The 14,593-nt window shown below is 47.1% G+C and overlaps 1 protein-coding gene across 2 annotated transcripts in view; it reads right to left on the bottom strand.

Moving 5' to 3' along the window:
* HSPA4 (heat shock protein family A (Hsp70) member 4) overlaps positions 1-13,474 on the bottom strand; it is a 51,181-nt gene extending 37,707 nt beyond the window's left edge. The window contains exon 1 of one of the 2 annotated variants that reach the window (XM_006128531.5): positions 12,880-13,474. In XM_006128531.5, the coding sequence (XP_006128593.1) occupies positions 12,880-12,986 (107 nt within the window). In that variant the 5' untranslated portion in view covers positions 12,987-13,474. Of the gene's footprint in view, positions 1-12,434; positions 12,500-12,879 lie in introns of those variants that run through there. The other variant, XM_075900320.2, reaches the window with a different exon arrangement.
* Between the last annotated feature and the right edge of the window lie 1,119 nt (positions 13,475-14,593).

The raw sequence follows: 14,593 nt of genomic DNA, 5'->3' as shown, positions 1-14,593 counted from the left end.
CAAGGAAGGGGTGAGGCGGTAGATCTTCGCCTGTTCTGAGATTTAAAAAGTGAATTGGGCGTAAAAAGGTTGGAGACCACTGCTCTAGAACAATGGTTCTCCAGACTTTTTGGCCTGTGTCCCACCCCATTCAACACAAATCTTTACACGGACCACCAGCCAACCACCCATAATGATGGAATGTCCTTGCTTATTTCTAAATACGCTGAATTAGGGATGTAAGCGACTAGTCAAGTAGTCACTACTCAACTAGATGCTTCCCTCTCCCCTGAAGCCTCTGTATCAGATGCAGCAAGGCGGGAGCAGAAGACAGTACTGGAGGGAGCCGGCTCAAAAGCCAGTTCCCCCCACCACCGTCTCTGTAGAGGCCGGGGGAAGAGGCACAGTGGGGGAACCCGGCACGAGATGGGACTGAGCAGTCTGGGCTCGCACCAGGTCCCAGACGCTGCACCTCTGCTTTTTAAATGTAGTGCGAGTCTGGCAGTTCTTACTACGTTTAAAAAGCAGAGTCACAGTGAACCCCCTTATCAACTAATCGAATAATCGATGGAAATTCCAACTACTTGATTAAACTTACTAACCTCTATTTAACACCCTTACCTTGAAAACTAAATTATTCATATTAGCTTACCAGAGCTACTAACATAAGAGTGTATATAACTGGTAAGAAAGAAAATATTAAATAAATCAAAATAATTCAATAGATTAAATACTTCATCATGTTAGTTTACCAAACTTAATATTATTAAAACTATGTCCAAGACAAAAGGTTTCAATATTGTCTTTAGTTAGCAGGGGTGAGGAATCCATTTTGGGTCAGAAGCAATCGCTCTATTGGGGGAGGAGGTGGGAAAAATCAGTCGGGGGTCACACAAGAGAGGCAAAAAACCCCAATCCTCACTGATGTGGCCCCCAACCGACACCTCATTCTCCTAGCACTCTAGCCCTAGGGTGTGCTAGGAGAGGGGAGGGAGGAGGGAGGACTGAGGCACAGAGCTTCCCATGGGCCAGATTAACTTTTTTGAAGTTCTGGGGTTGTTAGATTTTGTGAGCCCCCTGCCCAGGCTTTGGGGTGAGGCCAAAAATGAAGGGCTCAGTGTGCAGAAGGGGGCTGCCAGGGAGTGGGATAGGGAGGGGGCTGTATAAAGGTGTGAGGTCTGGCCGGGAGGGAGGGTGCCGGAGCAGGCTGACGGTGAGGTGTCTGGAATGAAGGAAGGGCGCAGCAGTGGACATGGGGTGGGGATGCCTGCCAGGAATGTGAGTGCAAGAAGGGAGGATAAAGTAGTGGGCTGGGGTGTAAGGTCTCAGAAGGAGTAGGTGGGATGCATGAGGGAGATGGCAGTGCAGAATCTGGGAATAAGAGAGGATGGGAGGTGCTCACCTAACTTCGTGCCCCCCGGCACTCCCTTTGGCTGTGACTCAAGCCAATGGAAGAGCAGCGGGAGAAGCCTCCAAGCAGCGCATCTGTGCACTGCCATTTCTCCAGTCAGGTAAAGGGGGAGCAGCAGCGCATGTAGCTGCTTGCTCCCCAGTAAGGCTGGAGCACCAGTGAGGACTCCCTAATCCAGGAGGTGTCAAGGGGCTGAGCCTCAATCCACAGCCCACCTGCAAGGCAGTTTGGATCACAAGTGGTCCATGGACTTCAGTTTGAAAACCACCACTCTAGAACAATATCTGAAGAGCTTAACACTCATTATGGAGCAATTTTCTAACAAACAGTGAATTTATGAGCAGTGAAACCTGCTAGTAGTCATTCCCTAATTTAGTCCATTAAAATTTGTGGACACTCATTATGATAGAAGAGCAAACTACTCAGTTACATACTTTAAGTTTCATAAAAAAAACATTTGTCCAGTCTTAATTTTAACATGTAAACATGTTTACATTCTTCACCAAGACAATTCACAATTTAAAACTATTTCTAGTCACTTCTGAAAGTTTACTGGCAAAGTAATTTACACAGGTGGATAGTAGATGGTTGTTCACTGCAAGATTAATTTACAGTTGAGAGCTAATTTTTATCCATTAAAGCAGGTGATCATAGATACCCAATTTCACTATCATATTTGTCAATATAAAAGTTATACTAAGGACAAAAAATCATTTTATAGTTAAAATTAGCCAACTATTTATTACTTCCCATTTTTCCAAATTTCAAGTTAACTCTGCAGCTCCAACAAGCAGCAAGACTGGATAAAATAAGCACAAGACAAAAAGTGCACAAACTCCAAAGTATAGTAAAACTCTAATAGTCCGGCATCCAGTTGTCTGGCACTCCTGATAGTCTGGCATCAACTGGAACCCGGAACCGCTCAGGTCAGCTGTTCTCACGGCCAGGCCGCTGTGAGCCGCACACACGCTCATAGTCCACGCCATTCCACTCATGGTCCCCAGGGCACTCATCGTCCAGCCTGCAAGTACTAGCAGCCGACTGCTGAACACAGGCAGCTGCTTCGGGACCCAGACATAAGGTTGGGGGAGAAGGGGGATTGGATGACAGCAGGGAGAGGAGGTGTTTGGTTCTGGGGAAAGAAAGGGGAGGGGAAGGGGACTGGGTCGCACGTGGCGTCCCGGCCAGCTCACTGAAAATCAGGCCACTCAGCGCACATGCCCCAGCACCTGGAGAGAGACGCACAGCCATACTAGCGGCTCTGGGACCCGAGCATAAGGTGGGGGGTGGGGAGGAGAGCGGGATTGGGTTGGGAGTATGCCCCTTTATAAGTACCTCCTGGTACTCCAGCATATCCCATAATCCGGCACCATCTAGGTCCCGAAGGTGCCGGATTATCGGAAGTCTACTGTAATCATTAAGATTTAGATGACGGAAAGCCAAATAAATACACTTTATGGAAAATAATTTTATATACTGCTTTGTGATGCCTTCCATTCTTTAAGAGATAAAAGAAGTCCATCTTTTTTAAAGAGTTAAGAGTTACATACTTCTGGTCAAACTTCCTTACCTGAAGTATTTTCACACTCATCTTAAAGTTTAATAGCCCTTACAAAAACAGATTACCCACATGGTTCCATTAGGCCAAATTGTCTACAATGTTCCTTGCTGACAAAATGATTATTTCAACCGTTTTTTACTACTTAAACATATCTTAATACAGGGCTTGACAAATGGCAGCGAAAACCGCTTGCCAGCCCCATACTACGCATGCACAAGAGCCGCATTGCGCATGCGCGCGCCGCAAATCAACAGGGCACGCGGCTGAAGTCTATTCACCATGGGTGAGTAGACTGTATAGTTTGTCGAGGCCTGGTAATAGATATTATTACATTGAGCTCAATGCAGCAGACAAGACAGCTCCACTACAGAACTTGTGGTCCTGTGGGAAACAAAAGAAAATGTGTTTCTGGAATATCCCACTGTGTTAATTAGCTTAAAAATATTGAATATACAGACACCACCAGCATTGAAATTTGCCGTGACATGATCATGTTGATTATTTATATAGCCAAGGCCCAACCAAAATCAGTCCTTTGTGATCAATTTCATGGTCATAGGGTTATAAAAAAAAAAAAAAAAAAAAAAAAAAAAAAAACAATCTCATGTTTTCACATACTTAATATGAATTTACGGTTGTAACTGTAGGAGTCCTGACCCAAAAAGGGTTGTGAGGAGGGGTTTGCAAGGTTATTGTGTGTCACGGAATTACCACCCTTATTTCTGTGCTGTTGCTGGTAGCAGCACTTCCCTTAGAACTTGGCAGCTGGCAAGCAGCAGTAACTAGGCAGGAGTCCAGCTCTGACAGCACTGCCACTGCCAGCAGCAGAGCAGAATTAAGGATGGCATGGTATGGTATTGCCTCAGAGCTGGGCAACTGACCAGCAGCTGCCATTCCGGCCACGCAGCTTTGAAGGCAGAAGTAAAGGTGGCAACACCATGACTCTACTACAATAACCTTGCAACTTTCCCATGACCCTCTTTTGGGTCAGGAGCCCCAGTTGGAGATATGCTTGTCTCCCCTGTAAAATATGTATTTCTCTGTGGTCTGCAAGGGAACTCCATGTGGTCCGTGCGCCCTACTGATAGACTCCTCCCCCTTCTTCCCAGTGCTTCTTGGGTCCTGCAGCTAAGGCAGGCTTACCTGCCCTTATGCAGCACAGCTCCCAGAAACATCTGCAAGGTCACTGCAGCAGCCTCTAGGTGCAGAAGTGGCCAGGAAGACTCCATGCACTGCCTCTGCCCTAATGCTGGCTCTGCAATTCCCAGTGACTGGCTCCTGCACCTCAGAGCTTGCAAGAATCTGACAACTGCATCTGGAAACACCACCTGGACCTTGCTCTGCAACCCCATGACTGAGCCCAGAACCCTCTCTTGTGCCCCATACCCCTCTTCCCTGGCTCCACTCTATTCCACAGCTGGAGTCCTCACTAGGGGTGTTAAAATGCCAATATTTGCCTAAACATGTAACCACTGAAAAACTCAACCGTTACACGCACCTGCAGCTGGCTCCCCTACGAGCCAGTGAATACCACAAGCTGGCTTTTAAGCCCAAGCGTATCGGTTAACCATTTACTCTGTTATGCACTCTCATTCCTAGTCTGGACTAGGGATGTTGGCATATAGTCGATCACATGATTAACCCATAAGCCTGGGCTTATCAATTAATCCTAACAACTATATGCACCCCCACTACTAGGCAGCAAGGTTAGGGGCTTTTAAGCTGGCACCCCATGCATGCCAGCTCCTGGAGAGCTGGCTGCACCACACCACTGCCTCCGACAGAGAGGCAGCAGAGTGGGGGCTGAGAGGGGAGGCAGGAGCTGGTACACATGGGAAGCAGATTTCAAGTGGGCTCCCCATACATATTGGCACCTGTGGAGCCCCCTGCAGGGCAGATGGGAGTCAGTGCTCATGGAAAGCAAGCTGTTAAACCCGCTGTCAATGAGCACCAGCTCCCACCTACCTCCCCCACCCACAGGTAAACATGTAACTGCTAAAATGTACAGCAGTTACATGTTTACACAAGTACACACTAGTTAGCATCTCTAGTCCTCACACTCCTCACATACCCCAACCTCCTGTGCCTGCAAGGTGAAAGTGAGCGTGGATGGGGACAGTGAACCACAGAAGGAGAGGGAATGGAGCATGAGACACAGGGCCTCAGAAGAGATGGGGAAAGTGGTCCCCTTCAAAAATGTATACCAAAATGAGGGAGAAGTACACAAAAGACCAGACTTCACAGGGGAGATCGGATTTCTTCATGGTCCATGACATTTTTCATGGCTATGAATGTGGTAAGAGCCTATTTACATCACCAACAACGGCTATATCCAGTTAACAAGTGAAAGCTAGTCATGTACTTACTTGTAGGAGTACACTGAAATGAAATTAAAAGGAATCTATTTAAAAACCTGTCTGGCGCTTAACAGAATTCAAAGGCTTGACAAATAAAAAAAACTAACAGGTTCTATTTTATGAAAAACATGGCAATTATAAAGCTAATATTACAGGCTGGTTTACCCTGCAAAGTTAGGTCAACTTCACTACATAGCACAAGACTGTGAAAAATGTTATGGACTGTTTGATAAAGCAAGTCAACTTAAGCCCCCGTGTAGACACTGCTAGTAAATGGAGCTAAGTCTACACTGCTGGTTTTACCAGCAGTGAGTATACAAATGAGGTGTGGATTAGCATACCATGCCTCATTTGTATAATTTATGCACACCGTTTTTGTGAAAAGGGCTTTTGCAGAAAAAAGTAGTGTGGACGCGTTTTTTTGCGCAAAAACCACGTTTTCCGCAAGATCGGTAAACATCCTTTTTTGGGGCATAAGGATCTTGTGGAAAACGGGGGTTTTGCGCAACAAATCACATCCACTACCCCCTCCCTCCCCCCGCCCCCGGGGCAAAAATGGTGTGCATAAATTACGCAAATGATGAGCCATGACATGCTAATCCACACCTCATTTGCATACTCCCTACCAGCAGTGTAGACAAAGCCTCGAAGAATTGTTCCGTCTGCCTAGCTATGGCCTCAGAGATGGATTTACTACAGCAATGGAAGAAATGCCACTGCAGCATTTTTAGTGTAGACCTAACTACAAGAAACCAGATTTATTAAACGAAATTGGCCTTAAACTAATATAGATACATTAACTGGAGGGTTCTTCATCTCTCGTGGATACATGAGCATATTTAGCTATGTAACTACAAAATTTCTCAATCATTCTGAACTCACAGGAACATAATAAGTAAACCAAATGAAGACATTTATCAAAGATTTCGCTCCCTGATTGCTGGCAAATGAATGTTGGGGAGCTTTGCAATTCTTTACTATTGTGTTTGGAACCTGCCTGGCCTATACTGGCATTACTGGCCAAGTCTTCCTAAATATTTTCTGTGTATTTTAAGACACTTGATACTATTTCCTTTTCCTTCCAGCTGACTATACACAGACCTCAGTCACAGGTATAACACAGACGCATCAAATCTCAAGCTATATACTTTATGTATTCTTAAGGAACATAGCCACTTAAGTTATTTCAAAAAAACATTACAGGACAAGCACACTAACTGGTTACAATTTAGTTTACAAACAGCAATAAATTTTAAATAGAAGCAGATGCCCTTACAATCAAAGATGCAGGAAGCTTAGTGAAAGCTTATCAAGGCAGAATTTCAGCAGTTAAAGAAGCTTTGAATTCCCTCCCATATTATGTTAGAACAAAGTAAGATGTGGGTGCTGCTCATATAATCACTTGAGTCTCCATTCTTAGGTTTACACTTATCCTTTGTCCCTATGCACTTCATTGGAAGATTAATTCCTCTTATCATACAAGACAGCAGTCCAGTTACCACACATACATTACACCAATTATGTTAAATCAAGGTCTTAATCTGTTTAGTTAAACCAGCACATCTTCCTGACGTGGACACTCAAATTGGCTTAAAAATCCCTTACCTTAATTTGGTACTACAGTAAACTTCCGATAATCCAGCACCTTTAGGACCCTGGGGGTGCCGGATTATCAAATATGCTGGACTATCGGAAAGGGGGGCTTTGAGGGGTCTAGGGTGGGGTGGGGGATGCCACCCCAGACCCCTCATAGCCCCCCCTTCCGATAGTCCGGCTCTGTCCCAGGCGTCCCTGATTCAGCCGCTGCTGAAACTGACCAGCAGCAGTTGAACGGGGAACGCCTGGGGCAGAGCAGCTGGAGTGCTGCCAGATTGGTCCGGTAGCACCGACCCTTGATGCGGCGAGACCAACCTGGCAGCACCCCAGCTGCTTTTGGAGACGCCTGGGGCAGAGCAGCTGGGGTGCTGCTGGGTTAGTCCCACAGCGCCGAGGTGCGGTGCTACTGGACCAACCCGGCAGCACCCCAGCTGCTCTATCCCAGATGTCCCCAAGTAAGCCGCTGCTGATACTGACCAGTGGCTGACTCCAGGAAGCCAGGGAAGAGCTGCTCTGCCTCAGGGTTCCTGGTGTCAACCGCTGGTCAGTTTCAGCAGAATCGGGGAAGCCGGGGTCAGAGCAGCACCAATGGTCTGGCTGCCTGGAGCACTTCTGGGTTCCTGATGGTGCCGGACCATCAGGAGTGCCGGACCATCGGAGTTTTACTGTATATGGGTAGAATCTGGTATGCGCTACTCAAACCATTTATTTAGGCATGGTCTACATTTAAAATAAGTCAACCTAGCTACATCACTCACAGGGTGAAAAATCAACACCTTGGAAAACTGTAGCTCTTTCCATGATAATTCATAGCATATATGCAATTAGGTAAATGAAGGAATGCGTCTATCAACCTAGTTATCTACCTACCTTCATTCAGGGAGTTGGTGATCCTCCACTACTGGAGAAAACCCTTCTGTCAGCATAGACTGTATCTGTACTACAGGGTTATGCCAGCATAGTTATGGCACCAAAGCTATGCTGATATAGTTCCCAGATTGGCCTTTGATTGGTTGGTGCAATTTCTGCTTCTGTTTAATGACAACTTAAATCTTCAAAATTGAGAATTCATTTTCTCCAGAAATCTGTTATGTTCCTGTTCATTTTTGTGTCATATGAGCACTTCAAAATATTCCCTTTTAGGTTTCATCATCTCAGTTACAAATGAAGTCAGCAAACTCAACACAAAAATATTCAAGCCAATGATTGTTAAAGGGTTCATGCCCAATAGGTCTAGTCAATAGTAAGCATTCACCAGCATGACTGGGGAAAGGGACTCCATATATTCAAAGTTGAGCAAACATTGAGTAAATGTTTAAGGTCATGTTCTGCCATGGCATGAACACGTGTAGATCCCACCAAACTAAGAACCTAACAAGCACGGCTCAAAGAGTAGAATTCAAGGACAACTCATTTTCCTTAAACTCAACTGTAATGAGTTGCGCAAAGTTATTTTTGCTAATATTTCAGTATATAGTTGCTACAACAAGTCACACATCCTGATTCTGTTCTTGGTTTAAAACTCATTATGTAAACTAGATCAACCCACATTATTTGACCCTGCCTCCATATTGGTTTGGTTTTTATAGAAAGTGTTGAATCTATGGAACCAGTTAATATCAAACGTATCATAGAAGTTCAAGACTCACTTTGAACTCATTTTAGATTACACATTGGGACCAAAAGTTTCAACATTGACTAGTGATTTTGGATGCCTTGTTTTTTTGAGTACATACCTGATGATACCCTTTAAAGAGCCTAATTAATATTATGTGCTAAGAATCCATTCTCTGAGACCCAGGCCCTCTTCTCTCTCTAAGAGGTATTACGTAATTATATTTTGTACATTTGTTTCAAACTTTGGTTAAGGTTATTTCAAATTTTGTTTCTGATACACCAACTAAATGACTTCCAAGTTTTTAATCCTCTACTGCCCTTAGTATAAATCCAGCATGAGTTTATTTTTTAACATCTACTAGCTATCGTGGCAAAATTGCATTATACTGTATATATGGAAATGGAAAGCCTCACTCATTTCAGAGTTGCAAAACTAAAAAGCAATGATTTTCTGAATAGGAAAGATTTGACAACCAACATCTTGAAACTGTTACTGCCTACTTTTATTACATTGTTTTTCAAATCTGTTTAAATACTCATTTAAGAAACAAGTACTCACAGTAATACTTTGTATAGAACCAGTAAAAGTAACATATTAGTCACACAGCTCTTGTCCATTTATTCCTTAAAGACAGCCAGAGTTATAGCATTATTTAGAAGGAAGCAAAATGAGGCCATACAGCTGGTCATCCATCACTGTCTCCAAGGCAAGATGAGAAAAAACTGACAAATTGAGTTCCAAAGGCACAATTTTACCAGACCTAGGAGTTTGCTGTAAAACACTATCAGTTCCTATCATATTGTTTTCAAGTGACTGGACATTTACTCTGAAACATCGCACTCCTGTTACACACTAGAATGCAGCAGCAAACACAGTGAACAATTTTATACAAGTCAGCCTCCTCCCTCCTACAGCCACTTCTAATTTCAGCTACATTACTGACATAAGTCATCTTACCTCAGTTTCCCTTCTTGGTGTGTGGAAGTGTAACCATGTACACAGTTAATGGATGAGCCTGAGCTCATCAGTTAACCTTATGGTTACACGGAGGTTCCTGGACTCCAAGGCAGTAACTTGGGGGAGGGAGATATGCGCTCGGAGTCAATTTTAAAGCCTCCCGCCTCCTCCCATATAACTGACGAAACATGGTTAATTAAATGCATTTTAACATCCCTAACAACCACCCAGTTCCTATTTCTCGGTTATGTTTGGTAGGGTGCCTCTATCTGGATGTACCCAGCTGGCACCTGTGACGCATCTTAAGTCTTTTAGCAACAGTCCTTGCAGTCTTTTGGTTGACTCATTTTTTCACTCTTCCTTGTAGGATTACTATAATTCAAGTTCCCAAATAGAGGGCACTGACTAGGGGAGGAGGAGCTGTAAGGGGGTATTTGCAATGGGAGGTGCCCATTGCAATTTAGGACATGCTGAAAGGGTGGTGGGGGAGAAGACACACAACACCCTGCTCCATCCGGAGCCCTACTGCTGAGTAGGGATGTAATATCCCAAGTAGTTTGTTAAGTGGCTAACTATAGCTTTAACTGGTTAACCGCCCGCTGAGCCATGGATGGTGGGCCTGACCAGGCAGGTGCAGCGCCCCCACCAGTGGTGGGCCCAGCTGGGCTGCTCTGGTCAGGTTGGGTGCCAGTTAACCAGGTAAGCATTAGGGATGTAAAGTTATTACAATTTAAATGATTAACCATAAGCATCAGCTTACTGGATTCCGCTACAGTTATATGCTGGCTCCTGCTCTGAGGGAGCCGTTAGCTATCCCATGCCATTGGCTCTGCAGTACAAAAACTATGCTACAGAATCTGCAGCAAAGCCAGCTCCCAAGAAGTGGGGCTGGCAACCAGGAATGGGCCACTACCTCCTGGTCCTTCTCCTGGGGAACCAGTTGTGCTGCAGGCTCTGCAGTATAAACCTTATATATAAGCTTTATACAACAGAGACCACCACACATAGTGCCTGGAGGCAGGGCCATCAGCCAGTGCGCTCCAACCTCAGTCCCACTCCATGCTGCTGCCTCTGTATAAGCATGTAATCGATAGCATTAACCAACAAGCTTTTGCTTATCCATCAATCAACTATACTACACTATTATATCTCTATCACACAGAACTGAGGATGTTAACTAGTGATTGACTAATTGAGTAGTCATTGGAATTTCCATCCACTACTCAACAGGCACTTCCCACATTCCTCCTTTGAAATGTACAAGAGCCCCAGCAGGGTCTCTTGTGCATATCAAAGCAGTAGCGCAGCATAGAGCCCAGGGTCAGCGCGGGACACTGAGTCCCCTGCTGACCCTGGGCTCCATGCTCTGCTGCTGAATGAAATGCCATGCAGAGCCAGGGTCAACACAGGTTCCATGCCACATTTCCCCACCCCAGGGTCAGAGGACTCCCCAGCTGATCTCAGGTTCTGCAGAAATGCCACGCTGGAGTCCCCAGCTGATCCCTGGCTCCACATGTGCAGCACTGCACAGCTGATCCCGGGATCAGCTGTGCAGCACTGCCCCTTTGAAACACCAAAGTGGTATTCAAAGGGGCAGGCCCACAGAGCCCATCTCCGACTCAGCTGTGTGGCAGGAGCCCGGGGTCTGCTGGGGATTCCCCAGCTGATCCTGGGTTCAGCGAAAATGCCATGTTGGAACCCAGGATCAGCTGGCATCCCCAGATGACCCTGTGCTCCACACGTGCAGCACCGCACAGTTGATCCCAGGCTCAGCTGTGCAGCACTGACACTTTCAAGTACCCCCTTTCCCCTCACCCTTTTCTGCCTCTATCTGATAGAAGCAGCAAGGCGGGGGGGAGGGAGGAAGAATAGGAGAGAGAATTGGATAGTCCACAAATCTTTACCAGCCATACACAGATCTCCCCAGAGCCAGACACCCACATCCCTCTGCCATCAGAGTTCAGCCATAGGCTTGACTTCATGCAGTTTCATTACTGTGCCACCAAGAAATGAAGGTCCTGCCCACTTCTCATCCTCAGAGAACCAGCACAGCTAGATCTCCTGTTCTTGCTCCAGCCCCAGAAAGACAAAGAATGCAGTAGCCAGAACGTAAATAATTGCAGGGCCTCCATCCCGACAAGATTGGGTACTCTTCTCACTGTGGCCCACACACCACCAACACAGGCACACTGCAAAGTGATAAACTGGGCTTTCTGCCTGATTCAGTGGCCACTAGTGGCAGCCAGCAGCTATGCAGCACCAAGTCTCCAGGGAAAAATGAAATTCTGCAGACAATTATGCACAAACTTTACATTATGCAGGTAGTACAAAACTCCCCCACGAGTACCCATAAGAGCTGACAGACAAAATGTTCATAAGACTGTGAAAAAAAGCACAGAGGACAGGCTGAAACATACAAGCAGTGACAAAGAGCATGTTTCTCAACTTCTTGGTTCCATTTATGTATAGTCATTACTCATTTAACACTGCCTGCTTAACATTTTCGCAATTGCACGATTTTTTTTAGGGAACGTTTTTCGAATAACACGACCATCCCCGAAATAACACAAAAATAATCAAGAGGTGGACTACTTCGCACAGCAGTATAAGTTGGTGAAAAGTGGTAATACACATGAGCAGATGAATACACATGGTCAAGCTGCTCCTCCGCTCACTCACGTTTATCTTTGTTTTAACAAACCACAGCAATTTGTGTTGCTAGTTATCTTGTGTTGCTAGATATTTCATGTTGACATTGACGACCCGACACCAACACAAAATTGACCTGGCCGCCACCACCACCTTTTCCATTTTTTGAATGGGAAAATTGACCCCGCATAGCCCGTTTTCGCTTAGCACAAACATTTTCAGAGACGCATCTATAGCGTTAAATGAGGATTTACTGTATGTACCGGCTACAAACGCGAACCAAACACATTGACACAAGTTTCTTACTTGAAGGAGTTCGATTGTTTTGAGAAGTTACATTCCCCTCCTCCCCACATCAACCTGCTCACTTCAGGCCTCGCTGCTTGTGCTCCCTTTCCCGAAAACACGCGCCCCCACGGGGCGTAGCGTGGCTCGCAGGCGCAGTGCCCAGGCACGCGACGAGCCGGCAGCAGCGCCTACCCCTGGAGGCAGGTCCGAGGGGAGCGCCCGGGCTGCTACGAGCTCTCTGCGGGGACAAACATCCCGCCGCTCACCGCAGCCGTTCCCGGGCCCTGCAGCTTCGGGTTTGGCGGCGGCTTTTCCACGCTACGGAGATTTACTCCCCCCCCCCCCCCCGTTAAAGTTAGCAGCGTGCCCCCAGCAAGCAGCGCCGCAGGCCCCAGGCGCAGGCCTGACACGCCCCGGTACCGCGCGCCGCCCCCCGGCCCGTGCCTCTCCCGCCTTTACTCACGGGGTGCTGCGGTCGCTGTACTCGTTGGCGACGGTCTCGATGCCTCCGGCCCGGGCCACGGCTACATAGCAGCTCTGGAAGCCCAGATCGATGCCCACCACCGACATGCTGCGGCCGGAGGGGCTGAGGAGGGCGCCGGGCAAAAGCTGAGGAGCTCCGCAAGGGTCTGGCTCGGTCCCGACCGGCGCCTGCGCCTCACTAGTGCGGACGCAGCCGACGCAGCCCGTTTAAATGAGCAGCGGCTCCGGCAGCCTCCTCTCGAGGGAGGGGGAGAGATCTCGAAAGATCCCGTCCTGCCGTGAGGAGGGGGCGGGGCGCGGAGAGAAAGAACGCCTCTCGCGAGATTCCCTCGGGGCGGCTCCCTCTCCTTCCCTTCCCCCTCGCCGCCCGAACACGGGGGCCGGAGCGATCGTTGGGATCTCCGGAGTGGTTCTACGCCCCGCGGCTGCTACGCATGCTCAGAGGTTATCTCTGACTTCAGGCGCGTGGGGGAGGGGCAGTTGACTCGCCTTCTTCCTCACAGCTCCGCCCCCTTTTCTTATCCTTTCCTCGAACCTTCTCTTTCGCTCAGGCCGGCGCGCCCCGTGAGTCACGGGATGGTCTCGTCCTCAGGGGACGGACCGCCTCCCCGCCTGCAACGTCATCGTCCTGCCTGCCCTGCTGGGAGGGGGAGGGGGAGGGGGGGGGGGAATCCTTCCCAGAGCTCTTGCCTTGTTGCGGTGGTTAGAGGCGGGCAACTGTCCCGTTTCTCCAATGAGAGGCGCGTAGAGTTGCCAAATACGTTCACAAAACATTCTGGGGGGGAGGAATTGGTTGTGAAAAAAAGGGGGGGGGGACCAAACTTGTTGAGTGAAAAAAAAAAGTTTCTGTGCCTTTAAATTCCCCCATTCCCCCTGCCCCCACCAGATGTGGCAGGGGGGAAATGTCTCACCAGCCTTCTGTCCAAGAAAAACAAAATACCGGACATTTTATATGTCCTGTGTTTTCTGTTTTTTTTTTTTTACGGGACAGAAGATGCAATTACTGGACTATCCAGGCAAAAACCAGACACCAGGCAATCCTAGAGGAACATGGGGTCACCGGACAGAGCCCTGGGGTCCTCCACCTGTGCTCCAGCCTGGCTCCCCTCATACAGCCCACCCTTGAAATACAACAGCCAAGTGAAAACTTAAAAAACAAATAGTCTGGTAGCACCTTAAAGACTTAACAAAGCATGGAGATAGTATCATGAGCTTTCCTGGGGCAACCCATTTCTTCAGATGACAAGAATTAGAAGTCCAGATCCAAGAATAAATAAGGGAAAGGGAGGGTGGGAGGAAAAAAGGAGAGGAAAGAAAAAAGTGAGTTGATGGTTCAAATAGTTATAAGAGGATGATAAGAACAATTAGCACCTCCATTGTTTGGTTGGTTAAGTCATTAGGATGTGGAAGGTCATGAGGGAGCCAGCTGATGTTCCTGTTTATAACATGACCTATGAAGGAAGACTGAAAGAACTGGGCTTGTTGAGTTTGGAAAAGAGAAGACTGAGAGGGGACATGATAGTGGTTTTCAGGTATCTAAAAGGGTGTCACAAGGAGGAGGGAGAAAACTTGTTCTTCCTGGCCTCTGAAGATAGAACAAGAAGCAATGGACTTAAACTGCAGCAAGGAAGATTTAGGTTGGACATTAGGAAAAAGTTCCTAACAGAGTAGTTAAACACTGGAATAAATTGCCT

The sequence above is a fragment of the Pelodiscus sinensis genome, chromosome 16 (assembly GCF_052426305.1).
Source record: "Pelodiscus sinensis isolate ZL-2025 chromosome 16, ASM5242630v1, whole genome shotgun sequence".
NCBI lineage: Eukaryota > Metazoa > Chordata > Testudines > Trionychidae > Pelodiscus > Pelodiscus sinensis.
The sequence above is the reverse complement of the archived record's forward strand: the minus strand, read 5'-3'. Positions and strand labels throughout refer to the sequence as shown.